Consider the following 22,613-nt stretch of genomic DNA (forward strand, 5'->3'; position numbering starts at 1 on the left):
ATAAAGCAAAACAATATTTTTGAATATGAACTGATCATTATATAATTAGTGATAGAATCAAATAAATCTTAAAAATATTTTTTAGGAAAAAATATTGTTTTAAGAATTGCTATGACAATTTTATCATGTATTTCTAGATTTTTTTCAATAACACACGAGCAAGCAGGACGTGACACGATGTTTTTAAAGCAATCAAATGCATTTCGAACAGTTGTATTCATTTTTCGTCTTTGTGCATTTATATATCTTTCAATATGGTTAATTACTGGCGTTCTATGTTTGCATATGTTTTTTTAATTTGATAAATTACTTTTTTATAAAGATAATCTGATAACACTTGAGTATTACACTGTTCAGAGCTTCGTTTGGGTGTACATTTATTTTGCGGTTTGCTGCATCTTCGTATTTGCAAATTTTCTTATTTTATTTTTGGATTGCGCAAACAGTTTTCAGTGTCTTATGGAAGACAAATATTGGATTATACAGAACCTCAACCATTTGACGGTGAAATGAAGCTAAATGGACGCGATTATTTAACGTATATTTTCAGTATATTGGGACTTGCTGGTGGAGGAACAGCAATGGTTGGATTTTGGGCATTTCTTTTTCCTCTGTTTTCTGCAGCAGATGTAAGTGGATGGACAATTTTCTGGGATTATTTCACTCCACATGGAATGTCGTTTATCTTCATTGTAATTGATATATTATGCCTATCACGAGTGCAATTCAAAATAGCTCATTGCATTATTCCTTTGGTTATGGTATTTACGTATCTTGGATTTGCAATGATTTATTATTCTATTCATAAAATGTATGAAATCTTTTTATATGAATATAGTTAACTTTTTTTTTTTCGAAAATGATTATGAAATTTCATTTTTAGTTATATTTATCCGTTTCTCGATCTGAGCACGGAAGGAGCCTGGGTTGCTTGGGTTAGTTTATCCTTGTTTCCTTCAATTGTTTCAGCAGCAATGTGGCTATTGCAAATAATACGAGGAAAAATATTTTCTAAATGATAATGAATTCGACTTTGTTTAGCATTGATTTTAGTCAAAACCGGAATTGTTTCTATAATTCAAATACTGTTTTATTGTGTTTTTTTAATGTTTTGTTTTGTTTTGCCTGAGTTCTATTCAGTTGCAGTCATGGATCATAGTGACAAACTATTTAGCTCTTCAATATTTTCCATTGTATTCTGTATAAGTTATTTTAAAAATATTTTTTGGTATTTATGTTTATTATTCTTTTTGTCATTGCAAATAATAAATAAATATAAATTTTATTCATTTTTAAACATAAAAAAAAAATTTGTTTTTTGGATTTTCTCACAAAAAATGACTTGAATTCGAAGTTTTAATCCAACTTCGAAATGATATGTCTATTTGCAAATACAATGAATTTTCTTAACATCGTGCTTTTCAAATGGAGGAAATTTCATTCATTATAGAATAAAATAACTATTTATTCCAAACTTTTTTTAATAACCTTTTCATAATAAATCTTTCATTCCCATGTGAAAAAAAAATTGAAAATTTTAAATTATTGAGATAAATATAAAAAAGTGAAGAATGGAACAAAATTCATGAAGCAATAAATTTCGTTCCAAATAAAAAATCAATATTTATCAGATGAAGTTATTCTTTAATAATTGTTAGAATAAAGCAAGAACTAGAAAATTTGAATAAAGACATTTAAAAACAGAACTCTTTATTTGAAAATTAATTTATAAATAAATAAATTGGTTATTCTTTTTGAAAAGTCGCAAATGTTAAATATCAAGGTTAAATAAAAATGAACTGTATTTGATCGTTTTTTCCCAAAAATCCTTCAAATTCCACCACCATGCATTTAATCTCATATTCAAAAAGGTTGCATATTCCAATTTGTTATATGATTGAGTTTGATAGATATTAAGCAATTAATGATCAAATTTGGTTCATTTTTATTTCACCTGGATATTAAACATTTGCGACTTTTTAAAAAGAATAACCCAAACAAACAAACTTTATAATTAATAAATTTATAAAAGGATATTTTGAACGCAGAAAAGCTCGGTTATTGTCATCTCGTATGCAATCAAGACGGTGAAAAATCACTATTTTCAATAAATATGAATATTATTCTACTATTCAGTTATTTTTTCGGAATAATTGTTTAATTTTCTGTTTCACTGTAAACAATAAAGTTCTTTGAAACATTACTATAAGAGAAAAATAATATGAAACGGTGATTTTGAATTAGTCCTTTGCGACAGACCGACTTTTCACAAAGCACCTCGACAACCGTACAGACAAGACAGTTACAATTTTTATAGACAATATTTTTTAAATGCAAATTATTATATAACTCAAAAGTATTAATCTTTTGAATCTTTTCAAAAAGATTTTCATATCACATTTTTGATCAGGGTGACGTGAAGAGAAAAATTCGCAACGATTGTCACCACTTTTCCAACTGAAAAAAAAAATTAACAAATGGCTGATCCTTTTTGAACTCAAACTTTCGTTCGAGTTTTGATCTAAATTTTGTTCTCAATGGGATTTTTAAAAAATGAGTTGAAATAGTGAACAGTTATTGTGTATGACACAGCTATTGTTAAAACAAAATTTGACACAAATCCCATTGAGAACAAAATTTTGATCAAAACTCGAACGAAAGTCTGATTTCAAAAAGGATCAGCCAAATAAATAAATAAATAAATTAATAAATTAATAAATTAATTAATTAATAATAAAAATATATATCAACTGTCAACACAAGTTTGTTCTTTCGATTGGCATGAATCGCTTCAACTTTCCTTGTTGCAAAGGCCTATTTTTTATAAATAATATTCTTTTCATTTTTTCATTCTGTGGATAATTTATTCATAAAAATTTTCTATGTGAAAACAGTTTCTGTTATAGTCACAAATAATCGAATGAAATGGATTGAAATAATAACTGAGCCTTTCTATTTTTCAATTATTTTTTTTATGTAAAGTTGATAGGTGGTTGTATGTTGTGCACAAAATACCGGACAATTTCGATTTCTCTATAAATGCAAGATGAATAATTCTTATTATTTTCCTCAAAACACATCTTATCAATGCAAACTCATTTGATATACAAAACATTCAAAATATCCTCATTTGTGCTCAGATAAAATTAATGATTAAAATCTTGAAAAAATAGGATTTTGAGTTTCTCCGAGATTTCAATGATAATTTTTTTCGAGCACAAATGAAGCTGTTTCAAAAGATTGGAATATCAAATGAATTTGCATTGATTGTTTGCATTTTGAGGAAATTTGTTAGAATTATTCCTTTTTTAGCTATCGAAAAATCGATCTTGTCCGGTTTTTTGTTCACAATCTTTATTATCTTTTCATTTTTGAAAAAGTGATGCAATATTTTTTTCGCCTAAATTGTTATTAAAATAACGAAAAAATTTACGTGTTTATTATTATTGACATTGTTTTTCTTGTTTGTAATTCAAATAATTGGTTTTTGATGAAATGTTTTTTGAAACCGAGACTTTTTTTTGGAGTTGATAACAAAAAAGTTATGTATCTGTGCAAAAAAATTTGATAATTGAACTGAAAAACGAATAGTTGTTATTTCGAAAACAAACGTCAAAGATGAAAGATTAACAAAAAAGTTCCAAAACATTTTTCCATGCATAATCTTTAACACTAATAATCAAACTCGAATCAAATCACAAACAGTTGAACAAAAATGAATGCTTTTGCAACGGAGACTGTCTGTATGTTGAATATTAAAATATTAATTTTCTTTGCTTTTTTTTTCACCATTTTTATTTTTTGGGGAACAAAACATAACAACATTCGCACATTGCAACTGATATTAAAATAGAAAATAATATGAAAAATATCAAAAGCATTTCCTGAAGTGTTTTTAATTGGAGAATGTATGATGCGACATCTTTGATTTAAAATAGCAATGAATGTTTGTGAAAGAATTGAGAATGCAAAGAAAAATGCAATGTGAGTTGTATATTGTTAAAGAGATGGAAATAAAAAATTGAGAAAAAAAATGTTGTTAAAGACATATTACTGCTCCTGTCTTTCTCTTGGAGCTGCAGTTAGAATTGTATCCACACGTAAAATCAGCTCGCATGCTTCGCTGGCTGAGTTGAGGACTGCATTCTTAACACGAATAGATTCCACAACTCCCAACTTTTTCATGCTCCCAACTTTGCCTGAATCCAGATCCAACCCCAAATCACATTCACCAGATGCCGAATCTCCAGCTTCTTTTCTCTTCAACGAATGTTCATAATGTGCTGCTCTGAGCTGGGATACGATCTCGTGTGCATCATAACCAGCATTGTCTGCAAGAATTGTGGGAATTTGGCGAAGAGCACTTGCAAATGCAAGCATAGCCAATTGCTTTTTGCCTCCAGTTCTGTTTGCTTCCTCTTCAACTGCTTGCGCCATAACCATTTCCACAGAACCACCACCATACACAACACGATGATCGCGGGCAGTCTGCTGAAGCACACAAAGGGCATCATGAAGAGACCTCTCAGCCTCATCCAAAACGTGCTGATTTGCTCCGCGAAGCACAATAGTTGATGCTCCTTTGAATGGTAATCCAGAAAAGCGGATGACACGATCTTCTCCAATTATCACTTCTTCAATCAAGTCGCATGTTCCCAGTTTGTATTGTGTGCCTTCGCTGAACTCACCCACAATTTCTGCACCTGTCACCTTTGCCAATCGTTCTATCCCATCGAATTCTGCATGCTGAATGGATACAACTCCTTTTGAAGTGAAAAGTTGTTGTGGATAATCGTAGATTAAGAGGCGATTGATAAATACTGTGCAGCCCGAGGAGCAAATTCTGTCGACTTTCTTCTTCATCTTCTCTTTTTCGGCTGCTTCCAATTCAATAAGATCTTCCATTTTCGATGTTTTAACTTTTGCTCCATATATTTTAATCTTATCAGCATCCATTCCGGTGTTTGCAATCATGATTTTTGGATGCTCAACTCTGTGTGGCTGTCCAACACCAATGGACTTTGGCAGCAATATTCCATCATCCAAATAACTATCAGCAAGTGTTCCTCCAATCTTCTTAATAAATCCAATTGATTCAAGACTCACATCCTATGAAAATACAAATATTTCAATTGTTAATACAATAAAATACATGAATGTTTAATTTTTTTTAATTTAGTCGCGCAAAGTGCACACATCTCCTTGTCTCAAGATGGCTTCAACTGCCATTCGCGAAAATTGTTCTCTATCTTGAGTGAGGATCTTGGATGATAACGTTGTTCGAGCAAGATTTAATAGATCATTCATGTATTTTTCTAAATAAAATTTTGTATAATAACAATTGAAAAAAAGGCAAAATGTATAAAAAGTGGTGCACCTTTATCTTCTGAATTATCAATAGCACATTTTAACAAAGCTTTTTGAGCAACTTCTTGTGCTTTCCTGAAACCTGAAATAAAAAAAAACAATCAAAATAAAAATTCAAAATAGAAATCAAACCCATGATGATTGTTTGAGGATGGATTTTTTTGTTAACTAATTTTTCAGCTTCAGCAAGCAATTCACCAGTTAAGACAACAACGCTTGTTGTTCCATCTCCGACTTCAGAATCTTGTGTCATTGAAACATTAATAAGAATTTTTGCTAAATTAATACAAAAACATGAAAACCATTGAACAAAAAATCCAATTGCATGATAAAAATTGGCGATTAAATTCTGTTTATCAAAAACAAAATGAAATATCCAAACCAGCAGCATTATCGGATGCCAAGCTCTTCAAAATGGTAGCACCATCATTTGTAATTGTTATCTCTTTAGGATTTGTTGTGCTTTGCATAATCTTATCCATGCCCTTTGGACCAAGTGTAGATTTGACAAGATCTTTCACTGCAATTGCTCCAACGAAATTTGACTTACAATAGCAAGATGACATAGTGATTAAACCAACAGACATTATAGGAACAAACCATTCGCGCATTTTCAGCTTTGTCTTCACTTGCTCCTTGTCTCAGAATTGGATTTACAGACATTTTTTTAATGAATGTTCTGATCTTGAACCAAAAGAAGTAGATTATCAATTTTTTTAAAGAAATTTTGTCATTTAATATTTGAAACATTTAAATCAAAAACAGAAGCAAAAATTGTTAGTAATTTGTTAGTGATATGTTCAACATGTTTAATTCAAATTATGATTCTTTTGAAGAACGAAGCATTGTGACGATTGAATAAAAAACTTTTATTTGAAAAATATGATTCATCCGAATCATCAAAAGAGGGTGCTTGCTTTTGGACATTTACAAATATGGAAAATATGTTTTTGTATAGTTAAATTTTCAATTTTAATTTTAAAGTTTTGTTTTTGAAAAATCAAAAATGCTTTTAAAATTGTTACGCAAACCAGGCAACGAAGAATATTTTCAACATTCTTAATCGAGAATGGAAAAATCAAATTAAACTGTGAAGTGAAAAAAAAAAAAAAAAGAAATGTTTTATTTGGCTGTGTCAACAGCAACACAGCAATCAGAAAAATAATAAACTCAAAAAAAAAAAAAATATAAATAAAAATTATTTTTAACTGTCCATTAAAAAGAAACACCAGTGATATGTCTCTTATTTTAATTCGAATAATTGACAACGCGCATTTAATCACTGTTATATATCGTCTCCAATTGTGGAATATACTTTTTGTATCAACCAAAACCCACCCATAGACGATGTAGCGCCATTCATAGCGCTAATTCCTATGCCAAGCACAACACCATCAATAACCATCTCCATCCTCCCCCACATTCCGCACTGCGATTTGACAAACAACGCCCTCAAAATCGAAGCAGCAACCAGCCAAATCGAAGAAAATCCCCCCGTTGCCCATGCCGAACCCCACCACCAGTGATTCTCAGCAGATATCGCCTTCCAAGTGTTAACAGCCCCAAACAGAAAGCAAAGAAACGCCGAAAGAAGAAACGAAATGGTAAAGAGAACCCAAAAGAGAGCGAGCGAGCAGATGAGCTGGTTGGAGAGGAGATAAAGCAGAGGGAGCACGATTGGCAGGGCAGGCACAAGAGAAGTGAGAAGAGAAGAGAAAAACGGAGAGGAAAAACGCGACTGCTGAGGAGGCACCAGACGAGGGAAAGGCGAAAGTGTGTGAGAATACGAGGGGATGCGGAAGAGGGGCCGGATAAGGCGGACAAAAGGAATCGAAAGGAGGAAAGAGGAAGGCGCTGCCACAGTCTCAGTTTCTGAATAGCGGGTGAACATCTGGGCGACTGTTGTTGCTTTCATCGAAATGGATTGCAGAACAGAAGAAGAAGAAGAATTGGATGATGGTCTCATCAAAGAGTCTCCATCTGATTGTGATGTTGTCGCCCCTTCAAATGGATTCGCATTCATTTTGGGAACATTCACAGCATTTTTGGCAGTGTTAGCTAACAGAAGCTTATCAGTGTCTTTAGGCTCGTCAATGCTTGGCTCTTCTTCCTTTTCGTCTTCTTCCATTTTAGCTCCTTCTTTTTTGCTGTCTTCATTGCCTTCAAAAGCAGATGCATCAACATCTACGTCAATGTCTATGTCATCATCCATCCATCCACCTCCACTTTGCGTCTTTGCTGGTTTGCTCTTCTGTTTCGTGTTGCTCTTTTGTTTGGGCGCCCAATCGTCTGATGCTGAATCAGATGCATTTTCATCTATACCTGTGGAATTTCCTTTTTTCCCTTCCTTTTTGGTCTTGTTTGACTTTGCATTTGTTCTGTTCTTCGATTCTTTTTTGGTGAGCTTATTATTTCCTTCAAAAACGTTATCATCTTCATCATCTTCTTCCTCTTCTTCGTCTTTCTTTCCAAACGACAACCCCATCAACCCATCGCCCAATCCAACATCGTTCATCATCTTCCTCAGCTCTCTTTCTTTTCTTTCTTTCTCTTTTCTCTCTTTCTCCTTCCTCTCTTCCTCCTCACTCACATGCCCTCTCAAGTTCTTCTTCGTCTTCGACTTCAAAGTCTTCTTTGCAATCTGCTTCTTCCCTTTCAACGGAGAAGAAGCTGCAGAAGCAACCAGACTCACATCCATCACATCTCCTCCATCTTCTTCTTCATCTTCATCTTCTCTTCCTCCTTTCTGATTGTATGCCAACCCAAACGCTTCACCCATTTCTGGATGAACAATCCTCTTCTTATTCGCTCCTGCTTGCTTTTTCTGTGGTGAAGAGGAATTCTTCGAAGCTGTGGCTGATGCTGTTGGCTTCTTTGCTGGAATGTCCCAGTCATCTTCCTCTTCCTCTTCCTCCTCTTCTTTTTCTCCTTTCGCTTTCTCTTCTGTCATTTTGGCGCTGTTAAGTTTATCTTTCTCTGCTTTGTCGACTCCAATGTCATCAGCATTGATATTTCCCATGTTTAACTGTTTTCCTTTCTCCGATGCAGAAGACGACAAATTGCCTTGTTCCTTCTTTTCGTCCATGTCTTTTTCGATTGGCAGATCAAAAATAAGATTCGGCTCATTTGCTGCATCATTCATAGAGAAGTCAAAAGGAGATCGAAAAGAAGAAGAAGATGATGAAGATTGAGTGGCTGTAACTGAATTTGCTGCTGTTCTAACATCATCTGCATTCGTTGCTGATGCTTTTCCTTCAGCTGGTGCTTCATTTTTCTCCTTCATCGATCTCCTTTTCTGAGTGGCTGTGCCCAATGCAATGACAATCAGATACAGCAACGCCAGCAATAACACTGAAACAAGATCAGCTCCACTCACAACAGGAGTTGAACCGCGCAGCTTAGAGATGACAGACGAGAGAAGATGAATGACGAGGATGAGAAAAGGTAGAAAAAGCAGAAAACGCAGATGGATTTTGAGAGCAAACCAGAACAGAGATAGAAACGAAGGCAGGTTGGCATTTGTGTTTGAGGCAAACAGAAGTTCCTTTGACTTCTTTGACTCAGCATCTGCTCTCATCATTTCATCACTCAACTTTGCGACGAATGCTCCGACGCGAAAGGCGAAAAAGGACGAGAGAAGAAGAAAGACAACTTTTGAGAGAAACAAAAGAGACGGAGACTCGTTCAGAAGAGGAGCATCTGAAGCAGAAGAAGCAGAAGAAGCAGAAGAAGCAGAAGAAGAAGCAGCAAAGGAAAAGCCAGTGCTGATTGAAGAGCTGTCAGCCAATGAAGATGCCTGGGGCTGTGGAGGCATCTGGGGATTAGACAAGTATTTCGGCAGGAGAACATAGTACAAAAAAGCAGAAAACAAAAAGCACCACACGAGATGGCGCAGGAACTTGCCGAAGCCGACAGCTGCTGCAGCGATTTCTGGTGAGGAAAAAGAGATTTTTGGGAGATTTGCAGAGGAAGAGGAAGGCAAAGAAGGAGTTGCTAACACACTTTCAGATGGAGATGAGTCAAAAGCAGAAGCAACTGAAGAAGAAGAAGAAGAAGATGATGATGATGACGACAAAGAAGATTTCATTTCATAATGAGGTAAAAAGGAGAAAGACGATGAAGAGGAGGAGGAGGAAGAAGAAGCGGTTCTGGCTCCAGTGGCGTTTCTGGACATCTTCCTTGAAAACCACATCAAGTTACCAATCGACGGAGGGCGAAACACATCGTGCACAATCAGCCGCCATCCACGTGAAAGCACTCCAGTTGTGTCAAGCTGAGAAGAAGGAAACGAAGGCATCAAAAACGAAGAAGAAGAAGAAGAAGCAGCAGAAGAGGAAGAGGATGAAGAAGAAGCATTTGCATTATTTCCCTCAGCAGCATTTTTTTGTGCAGCTCCTGAAGACGACGAGGCATCCAGCAAGTCTGAGCCGCGTAGTGCTCTTTCTTCAGCCATCGTGTTCGGCTTCCAGAAGAGCGACGCGCCGCTTCCGGCAAACACGCCTCTTTCGAGGTCACCCGCAAGCTTCGCAGAGCACAAGCAGCACACACAGACAGACACGAACAGAGAGAGGACGGTGCACACGATGAAGAAGACCGGAGAGAGCAGAGAAGGAGAAGAAAGAGAGCGCAACTCAAGAATCTGGGCGACGCGCGATGGAGCTTTGGGAGCGGATGATGAAAGAACTTTCTGTGCTGACGAGGAAGACTTCAATGAGGTTTCATTTGAAGTGCTTTGAGATGAAGAAGCCTTCGGCTTTGATGGTTGAGCCTCTGCAGTTGCATCTATCCAATGCGATTCATACGTAAATACAATTATTTTTTTTGAATTTTCTTTTTCTGTTTCTTTTCCTTCCTTTAGTTCCTTTTCCTTTTCTTCACCCTTTTCCTCACCTTCTCCAGGCACTTCTTCTTTGTGTTCTTCTAGTTTATCTGTGAAAGGTTGTTCTGGCTTTGGTGGAATCTGAGGATCAACATCATCATCACCTTCATTAAATGATTTCTGCATTTTCTTGTTTTGTGTTTCTTCAGAAAATTTTAAAATTGGATAACCCTGCTCTGGTTTTTCAGGAAGAGTTGACCGAATTATTTGCTTTGATGCCAAAAATGTTCTAAATTTTGTGTCATCCGAGGAAGAAAGCAAAGTCTGCCAATCAATTGATATGGGAAGAACTGTAAAGTTCACAATTGATTTGAAATCTTTTCCTGATGCTGTATAATACACTGTAAAATTCATATGATTGTATAAAATGTAATGTTTTGATTTTTCATCGAAAATACCAACAGGAGCTCCAGTAAACTTATTATCGTTTGCGAGAATGCACGGGAATTTATCGAGATAATACTCATAATTGGACTTTGCTTTTATTGCATCAAGAAATTGCGGCGGAATTTTTTCAGACTGAACAATCGCTGTTTCTTTAAAGATGAAAATGCTATCTTCTTCTCTTTCATTTAATGAACAAGAAGCATAGTAACTCGATGAAATTCTTGGAGTATGAGAGAAAATTTCATTATTTGATAAATTATATTGCGGCAATTTATTGATAGGTTTTCGAGAATATTCATTCTGAGAATAAAACAATAAAGATTGTTCACAGGCTATTGGCTGATCATTGCGATAATCTTTCAAAGAATTATATAGATAAACTGAATAGACAAAAAATAAAACTTTCGACAAACATCGTGCTCCAAATCCATTAAAATGAAAAGGATGAACAAATAAGATAGCGGAGAGTAAGAATAAGAAAATCATGCAATGACCTTTTTCTTTACCAAAGCTTGGAAAACAAAAAAATAAAATTCTTTACCCATATTAATAATAATTAAAAATTTGATAGATTTTTTGTAAATTTTTATTCACGAATTGTGGATATATAAATGATTTTTATTTTTGCATATATTATGTGCATTTTTCTACGAAATTTCTATTCGGAAGAAAGCACATATTCCAATTTTTCACCTGAATCAATTATCGAAACTTTTTCCGAGGAATCGAGACGGGGACGGACGTATCAACAACAAGAATTGGAGTTTCCTCAAGCCCTTTATGGGGGTGAGGAAGCATCGCAAATGAACATTCACTTTACTCACAAGAAAAAAATTCCTGCATTCCTGACTTCAGATTTTCATATCCAACAAAATTATCAAATGGAAAACACTGAAATTTCACAAGAAGAAAAAGACAAACGAGAAACAGATGAGAAAGCAGCAAGAGACGAGAAAGAACTTGAAGAAATTAATGAAAAAATAGAAAAAGTTAAAGAAGAGAATATTCGTAAAGGAAGAGCAACAATGCTTAAAATAGGGAAAGAATGGGAAACAACAGGGCAAACGTTTTTATCTCGAGGACATTCTTTTGAACTATCTGGTGTATTGTTTGGAAGCACTGGAAACGATATCAAAGCGGCTGGTTCGAATGTTGAGAAAATAGGAAATGGTTTGCAATCTGCTTCTGAGTATTTAACAAGTGTTCCCCTTGCGTCATCTAATTCTAAAAGCAACCGCAATGGAAACGAAGAAGAAGAAGAAGAAGAAGAAGAAGAGGAAGAAAACAGAAGGCAAAGGGAAGCAGTTCATGAAAGCGGAAGAACTTTGTCTTCAGCAGGGATATCTCTCAGTGCTGCAGGAAAATCACTTAGTTCATCAGCGGAATGTTTGAGAAATACAAATTCGTTTTTACAAAAAATATCTCATGTTGCTTATGAAATGGATGAAAATATTGTAAAAGTCAAAGATGAAATAAGTAAAGTGTGTGCTGAAGGTTCTGGAAATCAATGTTTAGATTTAAAAGTTATAATATCCAAAATGCAACAAGTTTCTCCAGCGCTGACATCTGTATTCAACCTGATAAATTCAACACGCGATGTTCTGTCTGACGCAGCGCTGAAAATAGATGTGGCAGGCGGCAACGTTACGGCTGGGGGCTCAACTGTGCGCGACGCTGGCGATGATCTTTCCACAGCATTTGGGTCGCTCTACACTCCAAGTTCCATACTCTCGCGGGGCGGATCAACGATCAGACAAGGCGGCAGTCAGCTGTCGTCTGCGGGGGAAATGTACGCACTGTCCAACAGCCATCTGACATCGAGCGGAGAGAAACTAGTTGGAATAGGGAATCTTCTCACAGAGGCTGGAAAGCTGCTCCAAGAAGCTGCAAAGGATGAAAGTGCCACAACCACTGAAAGTGAAATAATTGCCCTCCGAGAAGCATTCCAAAAGGCTCATAACAACCTTGAGACGTTCAGCAATCAGGCTGTGCAGCTCTTTACCGAAGCTTCAAACGCAGGCACAAGCATGCAAAGCACTTCAGATTCATTAAAGGCAGTTGCTGGCAAGCTGGATTCAAGTGATTCTGACCTGGCATTTACTGCAACGCACATCCTGGGCGGTGGTTCGGGAGCATCATTTGCACAGAGTGGGTTCGACGCGGCATCAAATGGCGCAAGCTCGGCAGCATCAGCACTACGTTCTGCAGCTTTAAATATTGAAGATTCAGGAAAGCGCTTAAGCGGAGAACATGTTTCTGAACGTGATCCTCCTGCGTCTGGAGCGATGTGGGTATTTGCCTCATGGCATAAATCATCGTCCCTTGGAATAATAATGTCGACTCTTATTTCTTGCATTGTTACAATTATTTGTTTGTTTAGTTTTTGATAGAAGCTGATTATCTTTTTTTTGAAACCTCTGAGGCATTTCGTAAATCCTGGATAACTTTTATTTGTATTTTGTGTATATGTACTGCACTCGGTGGTTGACTATTGTTGGCGCTTCTTGCTTTTTTTTAAAATTATATTTATAATAGTAAAAGGATGATACAATCCCAAGAATTTTCTTTCCTGCTTGTTGCATACTCAAAATACGAATCAAGGTTCAATGCCCCTTTACATGAGAAGTAGTCCCAATTTAATTTTCGAATAATTTCATAACCCTGCGTGGATGCTCGTTGATCCAAAGTGCCAGAGAGACGGATAAGATAGTTACACCATTATTATTGTATAATGCCCGATTTAGGTGCTGAAATATTCGCTACATTAAAAAAATCAAAAAAATAGTTAAGTTGAAAAAAAAAATAACACTTGAAATAAGTATAAAATCTGTAAAATAAGGCTCAGACCTTTAAATAACATTGAATTTGCAGTTCTAAATACTTTAAGCACATTTAGGAAGATGAAGGGCATTGCCGGTTTTTTCTTGATCAAGGTTATTTAGAATTTAAATCGTAATAATTCAGGAATGTGATACTTTCCATTAATTTGCTTTCCCCCGCTACTCTTTTGAAAGCCCTTTCCAAACGCAATTAATTTTTTAAACTGAACGTAAACCCAAGTCCAGAAGGAGATCTCATTCAAATTTTGGATCTTGAGGAGATAGATGCAAATACAGCCTCGAACGACCTTTGATAATTGGTAGGTGAAAAGAAAATAAAGAGATAAGGCATGCGTATCGATATAGACAATCTATCCTGGGGGCTGATGATAAAAAATGTTTCAAAAAGTTTCAAAAAAGAGATGAGACAAAGGTGGCTATGTTTAGAAAGTGAATCAGCAAACCTTTTTAAAGAACAATGAACCATTGATGTGTGATACTATTAATACTAGCTTTTGTATATTGTCGTTGAGTTCTTGAGGAAAATGATCCATCAAATATAAGATCATAAAGATCTGGATTAATACAACAACATAGACTTTGAAATGAAGTCCATTGGCAACAATAGCAGTTTTTGCTTTACTATTAACAAAATTATCATTTTCTGAACTTAACTGGAGGCTACAAAGGTTTACGGTGCAATACAAAAACAATTTGATAAAACGCCTTCAACATCATTCAAAGTTACATCCTTATTTCAAACAAACAAGGGAAAAGGATGATTATATGAAAAAAAAAGTTTTGATAAATTATACAGTTTTCCACGACGAGCTCAGAAGAAGTTATGCCTAACTTTTGATCTAAACGCTTTGAGCGTGAAACATCAACAAGTTTTATCTTCTTTTATCGTATATATTACTGTACTAACTTTTGACATGACAAGGTCAAATGATATGATTATTTTTGACAAAGTGCAGGAGTCCAGCAAAAGGTGCATTTCGTTCGTCATTTAGTGAGCAGACTAACAAAAATGTATGAGATCATGTGTGTATTTTATTAGTTTTATGAATGACTACATAACTCGGAAAGTTTGTTTATGATTTTTTATCATCACAGCTCTTCAATCAAAATCTCGCACATGAATCCAAACTGAGCAGACAAATTACCGATTTAATCAAATTCACAGAGAGATATAGTCAACTATTACACATAACAGGCTGCTGTGTAATTTCCCATGCAAATTTCAAATGAAATGAAGAGATAAAAGGTCATATAGAAATGGGCCTATGATCCTGTTATTACGCAAATTATTCTTTTGTTTATATCTTATGTTTAATTTATATCAATGCAATTTCGCATTTTTCAGGCGCACACTCGAAAAAGCCAAAAACAACGGTTTTTCACATTTTATCCCATGTTGGGCAAATCCATTATTAGAAAAATTGAAAAAGAAAGAGATCTGCTCTGTGACTCGCATTCGACAGAAAATACAAAACCAGGAATATTCTCGTCAATTAATTCAAACTCGTGCCAAAGGCGCAATATTCCAATGGGCCATGTCCCTGCGACATCTTCTATCAGATCGCTTTCGTTAAAACATTTGGAAAGGAATTTGGGTGAGGAGTTCGCCGCGCAGACTCAAATGGCACAACTGCACGAAAATGGCAGTTTCACTGACGAAAAGACGTCTTCTCCAGAAGTTCTGCTTCGAAAACTGGCCGCAAAAGAATCTGCACGCCAAATTTATTCCCTTCGTTCGCTGTCACTGCAGGGGCCAGTAACAAAACGGAGTGCGGATGCAGATTCTACCTATTTTCTACCAGCCGTCCAGCAAATTCTGCTCCTCTGTGCGTCTCTCTTGCGCGACTGGAAAAGGACGAACGAAGAATATTTCATTAAGTTCTGCGGGTGCGCATGCTTTCTGTCTGAAGAATCAAGCATTTTCGCGTTGCAGCCACACAAATACAAAAGCGACGCTGTTTTTGAGTTATTTTGGCCTCCCAATGAATTTGCGCAGTTTCTTGGCGAATTCGCTGCTGCGCGTTCGGAGGGGGTTGATTCGATGTTCCTTCACACACACCTTCTTTATCACTCCACACTTCTTTATTTTTGCCGTTTGTCAAAGAATTTCAATGATTTTCCATCTTTATTTTTGTCTTCTGTATTCATCCAATCCATACCTGCAGTCACATACCAACCTCTTCTTGCCATGTGCCCTTCGGATGATTTCACACATTCACCGTTTCTTCATTTTTGCACACACAACACACGCGTTCCTGATTTAGAAGGTTTGTCAATAGAAGAAGAAGAAGAAGAAGAAGACGATGACGAAGACGAAGGAAAAAAAGTTGATTATAACGAAGCCACCCAAGCTGATTTTCTCTTGAGGAATTCTTCTTCCATTGATAAATCCCATTTTGAGTACCATCACACACCAGAAATTGCATCTCACGTGGATTCTGATGGCGGCAATAGAAATGTTGCTGCTGGCGAATCTTCACCTTTTGCTGTGCTCCCTCATTCACAGCCGAGCGCCATTTGGAGTCCTTTTCAGGAAATACATTATTTCACTCAAAATTTTTGCGACACCCTTTTTTCAGAGGCCACACCTTTGTTATTTGTTAGTAATAATCAGAAAAACAAGCAATTTAAAGGAATTTTGTCATCTGATTTATATGTATGTTTAACACATAGTCAAAAATCGGTGTTATCAATGGAATCAATAACAAGACTAGATCACTCGTTTGATCTCTTGTCTCTTGAACGATGCAATGCATATCACAAAAACAGTGCATTTGCAACTTTTAATACAGATTTCCCTCATCCCTTTGAGTTATATGGTGATGCCCAATGTCCGTCCAGCCCTTTTGGATGTGCAGTAGAATTAAAAGAAAGGCAAAGCAACACAGACACCGCACGTAAGCATACCGCTCCAATTTACTGTTTTTACGAGTCATTCAGATGCTGTGCTGATGCACATTGCGAAGACGATAACTATCACTGCTCGCTCGAGGCAGCACTTGATTTGTTAGAATCAATTCTGAGATTCACACGGAAAGTGACATCTTTTGCGAAGGCGACTGAACACACAGCGAAAAATGGAATCCAATGGCTTGAAAGTAATTCAGATACCGCTGCCGATGCAAAGGAGCTTCAGACTGAAAATGATATAAAACCATTAACTTCATCTTTGAGTTGCGATTTGCCAAGCGAAATAGATACGAATTTTATGCAGTCAACAAGAAGAGATCCTCCAAATGAGGAAGAAGAAGGATGCTTTGAAAATTTGGATAAAGAAAAAGAAAAAAAGGAAAAAGGAAGATCAAAAAGAAGTTATGGGCCTGAGCAAATTTCCCTCATCAAAGAAGACGAAAAATCTGAGAAATATATTGCGGAAGATTTTTCTATTAATAAGGATATTTATTCAAAAAATAATGAAATTTGCGTTTTTAAAAGAGATGAAAAAATAAAGTCAACAAGAAAAGAGGATGATAATCTTTTTTTGTTGCCATATGAAAGAAATGGAATTTTCGACGAATTTGTAGAAAAAAGAGAAAAATGTAATGAAGACATACCTGAGGAAAATGTGATGTTGTTAACGTTATTCAAGAAGAAAAGACGTGACAGAGAAGAAAGCGAAGAGCATTGCGCATTTTTCGAAAGCAGTGAAAGTTCAGTCTTTGCAGATAATCTCATTGAAGGGAGCTATCCTTCCACATCTTGTCTTTTGCCTATCCGTTTATTGGCTGAGCAAAAATCTGAGAAACATATTAGTGCTAATGATGGAATACTTTCTGATGGTATTAATAGAGGAATTGAGGAAAGAAAAATGCCTCTATGCGAAGTTGAAGAAGAAGAAAGAAGTGCTCGAAAACAGCAAAATGGAATAGAAAATGATTCAGACTTATGCTCTCTTAACTTTATTTGTGATGATATTTGTTCTCAGCCACAGTTTCTTGTACAAAATAGAAGTGACAATAACACAACGCTTTGTTCTTCATTGATATCTCAAAATGCAAAAATATGCTTATCAAAAACAAAAGAAGAGAAAAATGATTCAACATTCAGAAGTGAACAAAATACTGAAATCAACGAAAACATGATTCCTTCACAAAATGTTTCAACAAAACGAGAAGAAACACATCCAAGCATTTCGCCAATGAGTGAAAATTCGATCACTTGGAAGCTTCGTTCATGCTCTGAGCTCAATGAATGTAATGAAGCAAAAGATATACACAACAACTGCAAGTGCTTTATTGACTTTCCTTCACCAGAAATTGTGGGATTGCCACACACCACCGACTTGTTGATGGAACATGATGCTTGCGGCAGCTTCGCTCTAATGTCTTCTTTTCATGAATATCAAGTTTCGCCTCTTTCGTATTCATCACTTTTGGAGTATCCACCTCCATTTGCTGACCCTTCAACGCCTGTTGAACGGAAACAAACTATTTTTATTTCTCATTCACCATTCAAAAATTACGATGAAGATGATGCTGGTGATATTGCCACCTCTTCTTTAGCCTTTTCTTCTTCTTCCTCTTCTTCGCTTTCTCCTTACTCACCACGCACTCCATCTTCCCCATCTTTGCGTATGACTGGCGATCAAACAGACTCCACTTTCTCATCAATCGAATCTGCACTTTTGTCAGAAAGCTATTTGTTTCCCACCAATTACGCTGGCTACCTTTCTTCTCCGCTCCTTTTATCTGCTTCTGATCATCTTGAACAGCCACCTCCTTCTTTGCCTTCAACGCAAACTTTGTTGGATGCCAACATTTGCTCAGACAGTCCAAATGAAACATCATTAAAAACCCAACAAATTTCCGAGCCTTTCACTAGCAGCTCATCCCACTTTTGTGGCTCAATGATTGAGGATATCATCACTCTGTCAGATCTACCGGCTTCTCTGCCATCTTCTGCGTCTTCTGATCTTCCACACACACAAAACACAGCTGCTTATCCATTACAGATGGATGCCAACACCTCTCTCATCTATTTCACACCATCTTTTCAACAGAATCTTGCATTGGAGCATTTTGCATCCAACTCATCAAGAAAGCAAACTGAAACAGCCGGCTCTTCTCAAAAGTATCCTTCAAAAGACATTCAAGAACAGAGTTGTGATGTTCTCCCATGCGTGTCTGAAGAGCAGTCTGATTGTATTTCGACTATTCGCTTGCCTCCTCCGCCTCCTCATTGTTTTTCGTCTTCAGAGAAGTTTTCACACTCTTCTTCTTCTTCTTCCAATTCCTTTCCAGAACCAGTATTGCCTTTGATACCATTGCCTTCTTCCTCTTGTTCTTCTTCTTCTCCCTCTTCTTCTTCTTCAACCTTCATTTTGTCTGATATTGAAAAACATGACCTATCTAAATTACCTGTTTGTCTGTCTTCTTCCTCTTCTTCAGCTCTTAATTTAGAATCTCCTTCAACTTCTGATAATTTACCTTCGCATCCATTCGCTCCTTTATCTCCTCCTTCCGTCTCTTCCTCTTCCTTCCCGCTGTCTTCTGTGCCCAACAACAACGCATCCTCCAATGTTTCATCGCCATCATTGTCCTCTGAGCAGAACCAGTCAGGCACAAATGACTCAACCACCACTAATCCAATCGATCACACCCCACTCCAACACAACGAATGCTCCCAGTTTTCTCCTATTCCCCATTCAAACACAAGGAGCAGCTCTTGGATTCCTTCACGCTCTGCCCAATTCGCCCTGCCTGCGATCGAACAACAGAGAAAAGTGAAGTATCGTTCGTCTTCTTCATCGTCATCATCGTCTTCTTCAGAGTTTCGATATTCTCCGCAAACAAGCAGTTCATCGAAGCAATCTCGCCCACAGCCCAAAAGCAAAGCGCTCCAACATCCTCATGAATACTCCCATTCCCATTCAACATATGTGCCACGCAAATCAAACGAGAGCAACGACAATCAGAGAGACAAAGCTGCATTCAAACAGAATGCACCGCTTATTGAAACATTTCCAATCGAAACACAGGTTGAAATGGCGAAACAAGTGCCTTTTGTGACATTCGATTCAACTGACAATTCTTCGCCAGCAAACGTATCACGTAAAAATCATACCAAAAATAGCAGAGCATCTTCTGCGTCATTCAGAAAGGGAAAGAACAGCAGGGATGTTTGCGAGCGGAAAGAAGGGATCATCAGCCACACTCACCAAAAGTCACACGATTCCATCAGATGCACAGTGATCAAAGATGCAGAAGCAGCATATGCTTCGCCTGAACCGCTTTTGCCTCGCCCTGATTTGCTGGATCATGACAAGCTCCCAACATTGAAGTATAATCCCTTCAAATACGTTGCCACCGAAGCTTCTGCACAGAAAAGCTCTTCCAAACAGTCATTTGTGGAATCGCCTTCTGACGATGCAATGAAATCTCACATGCACAACATAGACAACACGCTACAACGGAATTCGAAAGATGAGAAATGCAACATATCCACTGAATGCAAGCAGACGAAAACAAGTTCAGAATCCGCTCAGATGAACCTTCCTGCCACGGGTAATGCTTCAGTTGCTTGTGTCTCTTCTTCTTGTTGTTCAGCATTGCTCGGCCATCAAATTCCTCCTTTGTTGGCTTCTTTATCGTCATTTGATCATTCTGCTGAAGTGTCTTCCTCTTCCCTGTCTTCTTCTTCTTCTTCTTCTTCCTCCTCCTCTTCTCCTCCAACCAATCATCCCCACTTGCTTTCCAGTCCTTTAACTATCCCAATCATCCAAACGCTCCCGCACACTGTTCCTCTTCAGGCATCAACTCCTCCGTCTGCCCCAATCATCATTTCTGCTCTGCCAAAGGTCGATACAAAAGAGCCTGGTATGTCCATCAGCAAAGCCATCATGACTCATCAGCCACAAAACAACTTGTCTTTCAACAGTCCTGTCGAGTTCTCCTCTTCCCTCTTCCAAAATAACTTAAAAGACTCAAAAGAGAGATCGAATGAACAAACTGTCCCGCTGGGCAGATTCGTTTCTGTTGATGAGACGGGAGCTGTCACAATCACTGCACCTTTTTTGTCTGCCGAAGACGACACAAATAAATCACTTTCTGCTCAGATGCAGCCACAAACTCAAGCACAAACACAAACTCAAATACGTCCACAGATTTTTCCTGGTTCAGCAAACTCTTCTGCCTCCTCTGTCTCTTCTAGATTGTCTCCACCCGATTCTTCATTATTATTTTCCCCATCTTCTCTTCTCTCTTCTCCTTTAACTCAATCTCCCACACCGAATTCCAAACGTAATGTGCCATATCCAAACATTCCACCTTCTTCTTTTCCTCCTCTTCCTGTTCCTGGGACTGTCCCTCCTCCCCCGCTAAGCATGTGCTTCCACGCTTCCAGTTCGATGGCATCAAGATCTAACAGTAAAATGCTGGCAAACACGAATCCATCTTCTTCTTCGTCGTCGTCTTCTTGTTCTCCTTCTCCTTCTCCTCTTTCAACCTCTTCTCCACCTGTAGCTGTCCCAAATGCTCCTATCACTTTCTCCGTCGCTCCAAAGTCACACGTTTCCCTTCCAGAAATGTCATTCCCGAGGCAAAGAAGGCCAACTCCACGACAATATATGACATATTCACAAGTCTCTGCTTCATCTCCTCTGACTGTTGCAACGTCAACAACTCCTTTGCTACCCTTGGATACTTCTTCACTCTCACCTTCTTCTTCTTCTAATTCTTCCTGTGCTCAATCAAAAATTACGGAGCATGAAAAGTCGCATTTCGAACGAAAAGTTGAAGAAGCTGAACAAAATGAGTGTCTAATCCAATTCCCACAGCAAGCAGACAATTCCAACCAATCAACATTTTGCAGCTCCGCTTTTGCGTCTCCTCTGCTCAGCCTTTCAGATTCCGAAGACTTCGCCTTTGGCATCGATCTTCCTTCCTTCTCTCCTTCCTCGTCCAATCCAGCTGCATGCACACCAAGCGATGCTGGCGATGCTCTTGATTCTTCTGCCTCTTCTTCTCCTTTGCTGAAGCCGTCTTCCTCAGGCGATAGATCGTCCCCACAACACACTTCTGATTCAGCGTCTGCTGTTCCTCCTTTCTTCGATTCGCCACAGCGAAATTCGCTTTCGCCTTGTCGTCGCATTCATCCGAGCAGCAATCACACTCGCTCTTCTCTTTCCTTTCAATCTTCTTCTTCTTCTTCTTCTTCTTCTTCAAATAGATATTCCAATGCAAACATTGCTGAACAATCAATGATGCTCCCGATGCAGTCAGAAGAGTATATTTGGTCGCAATCCCCATCTCATTCAAGCAAATCCACAATTTTTGTGCAGCCGAATTCTCAGCCAAGCCAGTCACAGCAGCAGATTCACGAACATTCAAATGAATTAACAACCAAAATGCATTTGCAGAACCAAAAAAAGCGCTCAAAGAGAAGAGCTTCATCATACGCGAAAAATTCCATGTACTGGAGAAACAGAAAGAACACAGCTGAATGCGCCGTTCGAGAACTGCCTTCTGTACGATCCAGCCAAATCTCAGAGGAGCCCTGCGATTCAATGCGTCATTCATCGTCAAGTCCAACATCTCCGCATATGATTGCCTCTTCTTGTTCAGTTGCTTCAATCGCTCAGCCATTCTCTTCTTTGTTGCCATCAGACGAACACCACGCTTCATCTTCTTGTTCTGTTCCTCTTCTACCGAATTCTTTTGGTGATCCTCCACTTTTCTCTCAATATTCATTGCTGCCTTCTCCATCGCCACACACGCCATCTTCTTTGCAGTCTTCTTCGCTTTCTGCTGAACCGTCTCTCGCTCCGCCTCCGCTTGGCTCTTCTTCACCTTCGTCTGTTTTCGTTTATTCTCCACAGAAAACACAATTTTCTTCTCCCTCTTCAGCCTCTTTCTCTTCTCCTACTCCTTCCTCATTCTCTTCTTCTTCTTCTTCTTCTCCGTCGTTCTCTTCAACGCCTTCTTCTTTATTGCCTCGCAAAGGCCAACGAGCATATCGCGATCCTCAACAGTGCTGGCGCCCGAATTACCGCAGCCCGTCTTATAGTCCTCACACACGCACTCAATACAACGCATCACAGAGGATTTGCGATCAGCACACAATGAATCTGTAAATAACCCTGCAGATTAAAATGAGTGAAGGGAGAAATGGGAAATTGAAGAAGGATGGAAGCATTACTTCTG

At 37.7% G+C, this 22,613-nt stretch overlaps 5 protein-coding genes across 5 annotated transcripts; 3 read left to right on the forward strand and 2 right to left on the reverse strand.

Annotated features, from left to right (window-relative positions):
* Positions 1-43: 43 nt before the first annotated feature.
* Positions 44-1,310, forward strand: MONOS_1992 (uncharacterized protein). Its single transcript, XM_067871881.1, has 4 exons — positions 44-277; positions 323-387; positions 447-811; positions 884-1,310. The coding sequence occupies exons 1-4, from the start codon at positions 112-114 to the stop codon at positions 1,017-1,019; spliced, it is 732 nt and encodes a 243-aa protein (XP_067729053.1). The 5' UTR covers positions 44-111; the 3' UTR covers positions 1,020-1,310.
* Positions 1,311-3,777: 2,467 nt separating this feature from the next.
* MONOS_1991 (chaperonin containing TCP1, group II (cytosolic)) lies at positions 3,778-6,054 on the reverse strand. The gene is made up of 6 exons (XM_067871880.1): positions 5,968-6,054; positions 5,750-5,912; positions 5,500-5,643; positions 5,378-5,449; positions 5,197-5,315; positions 3,778-5,109 (listed from the first exon to the last, which is right to left on the reverse strand). The coding sequence occupies exons 1-6, from the start codon at positions 6,028-6,030 to the stop codon at positions 4,051-4,053; spliced, it is 1,620 nt and encodes a 539-aa protein (XP_067729054.1). The 5' UTR covers positions 6,031-6,054; the 3' UTR covers positions 3,778-4,050.
* Positions 6,055-6,393: 339 nt separating this feature from the next.
* Positions 6,394-11,119, reverse strand: MONOS_1990 (uncharacterized protein; the record flags this gene model as incomplete). The annotated part of the gene is made up of 2 exons (XM_067871879.1): positions 6,394-10,989; positions 11,047-11,119. The coding sequence occupies 2 exons, from the start codon at positions 11,117-11,119 to the stop codon at positions 6,653-6,655; spliced, it is 4,410 nt and encodes a 1,469-aa protein (XP_067729055.1). The 3' UTR covers positions 6,394-6,652.
* Positions 11,120-11,176: 57 nt separating this feature from the next.
* MONOS_1989 (uncharacterized protein) lies at positions 11,177-13,184 on the forward strand. The gene has a single exon (XM_067871877.1). It carries the CDS (start codon positions 11,245-11,247, stop codon positions 13,018-13,020), a length of 1,776 nt encoding a protein of 591 aa, XP_067729056.1. The 5' UTR covers positions 11,177-11,244; the 3' UTR covers positions 13,021-13,184.
* Positions 13,185-14,866: 1,682 nt separating this feature from the next.
* On the forward strand, positions 14,867-22,543 carry MONOS_1988 (uncharacterized protein; the record flags this gene model as incomplete). Its single annotated transcript, XM_067871876.1, has 1 exon — positions 14,867-22,543. The coding sequence occupies one exon, from the start codon at positions 14,867-14,869 to the stop codon at positions 22,541-22,543; it is 7,677 nt and encodes a 2,558-aa protein (XP_067729057.1).
* Positions 22,544-22,613: the final 70 nt, after the last annotated feature.

This window comes from Monocercomonoides exilis (assembly GCF_001643675.1).
Source record: "Monocercomonoides exilis strain PA203 chromosome Unknown scaffold17-1647472, whole genome shotgun sequence".
Classification (NCBI taxonomy): Eukaryota; Preaxostyla; order Oxymonadida; family Polymastigidae; genus Monocercomonoides; species Monocercomonoides exilis.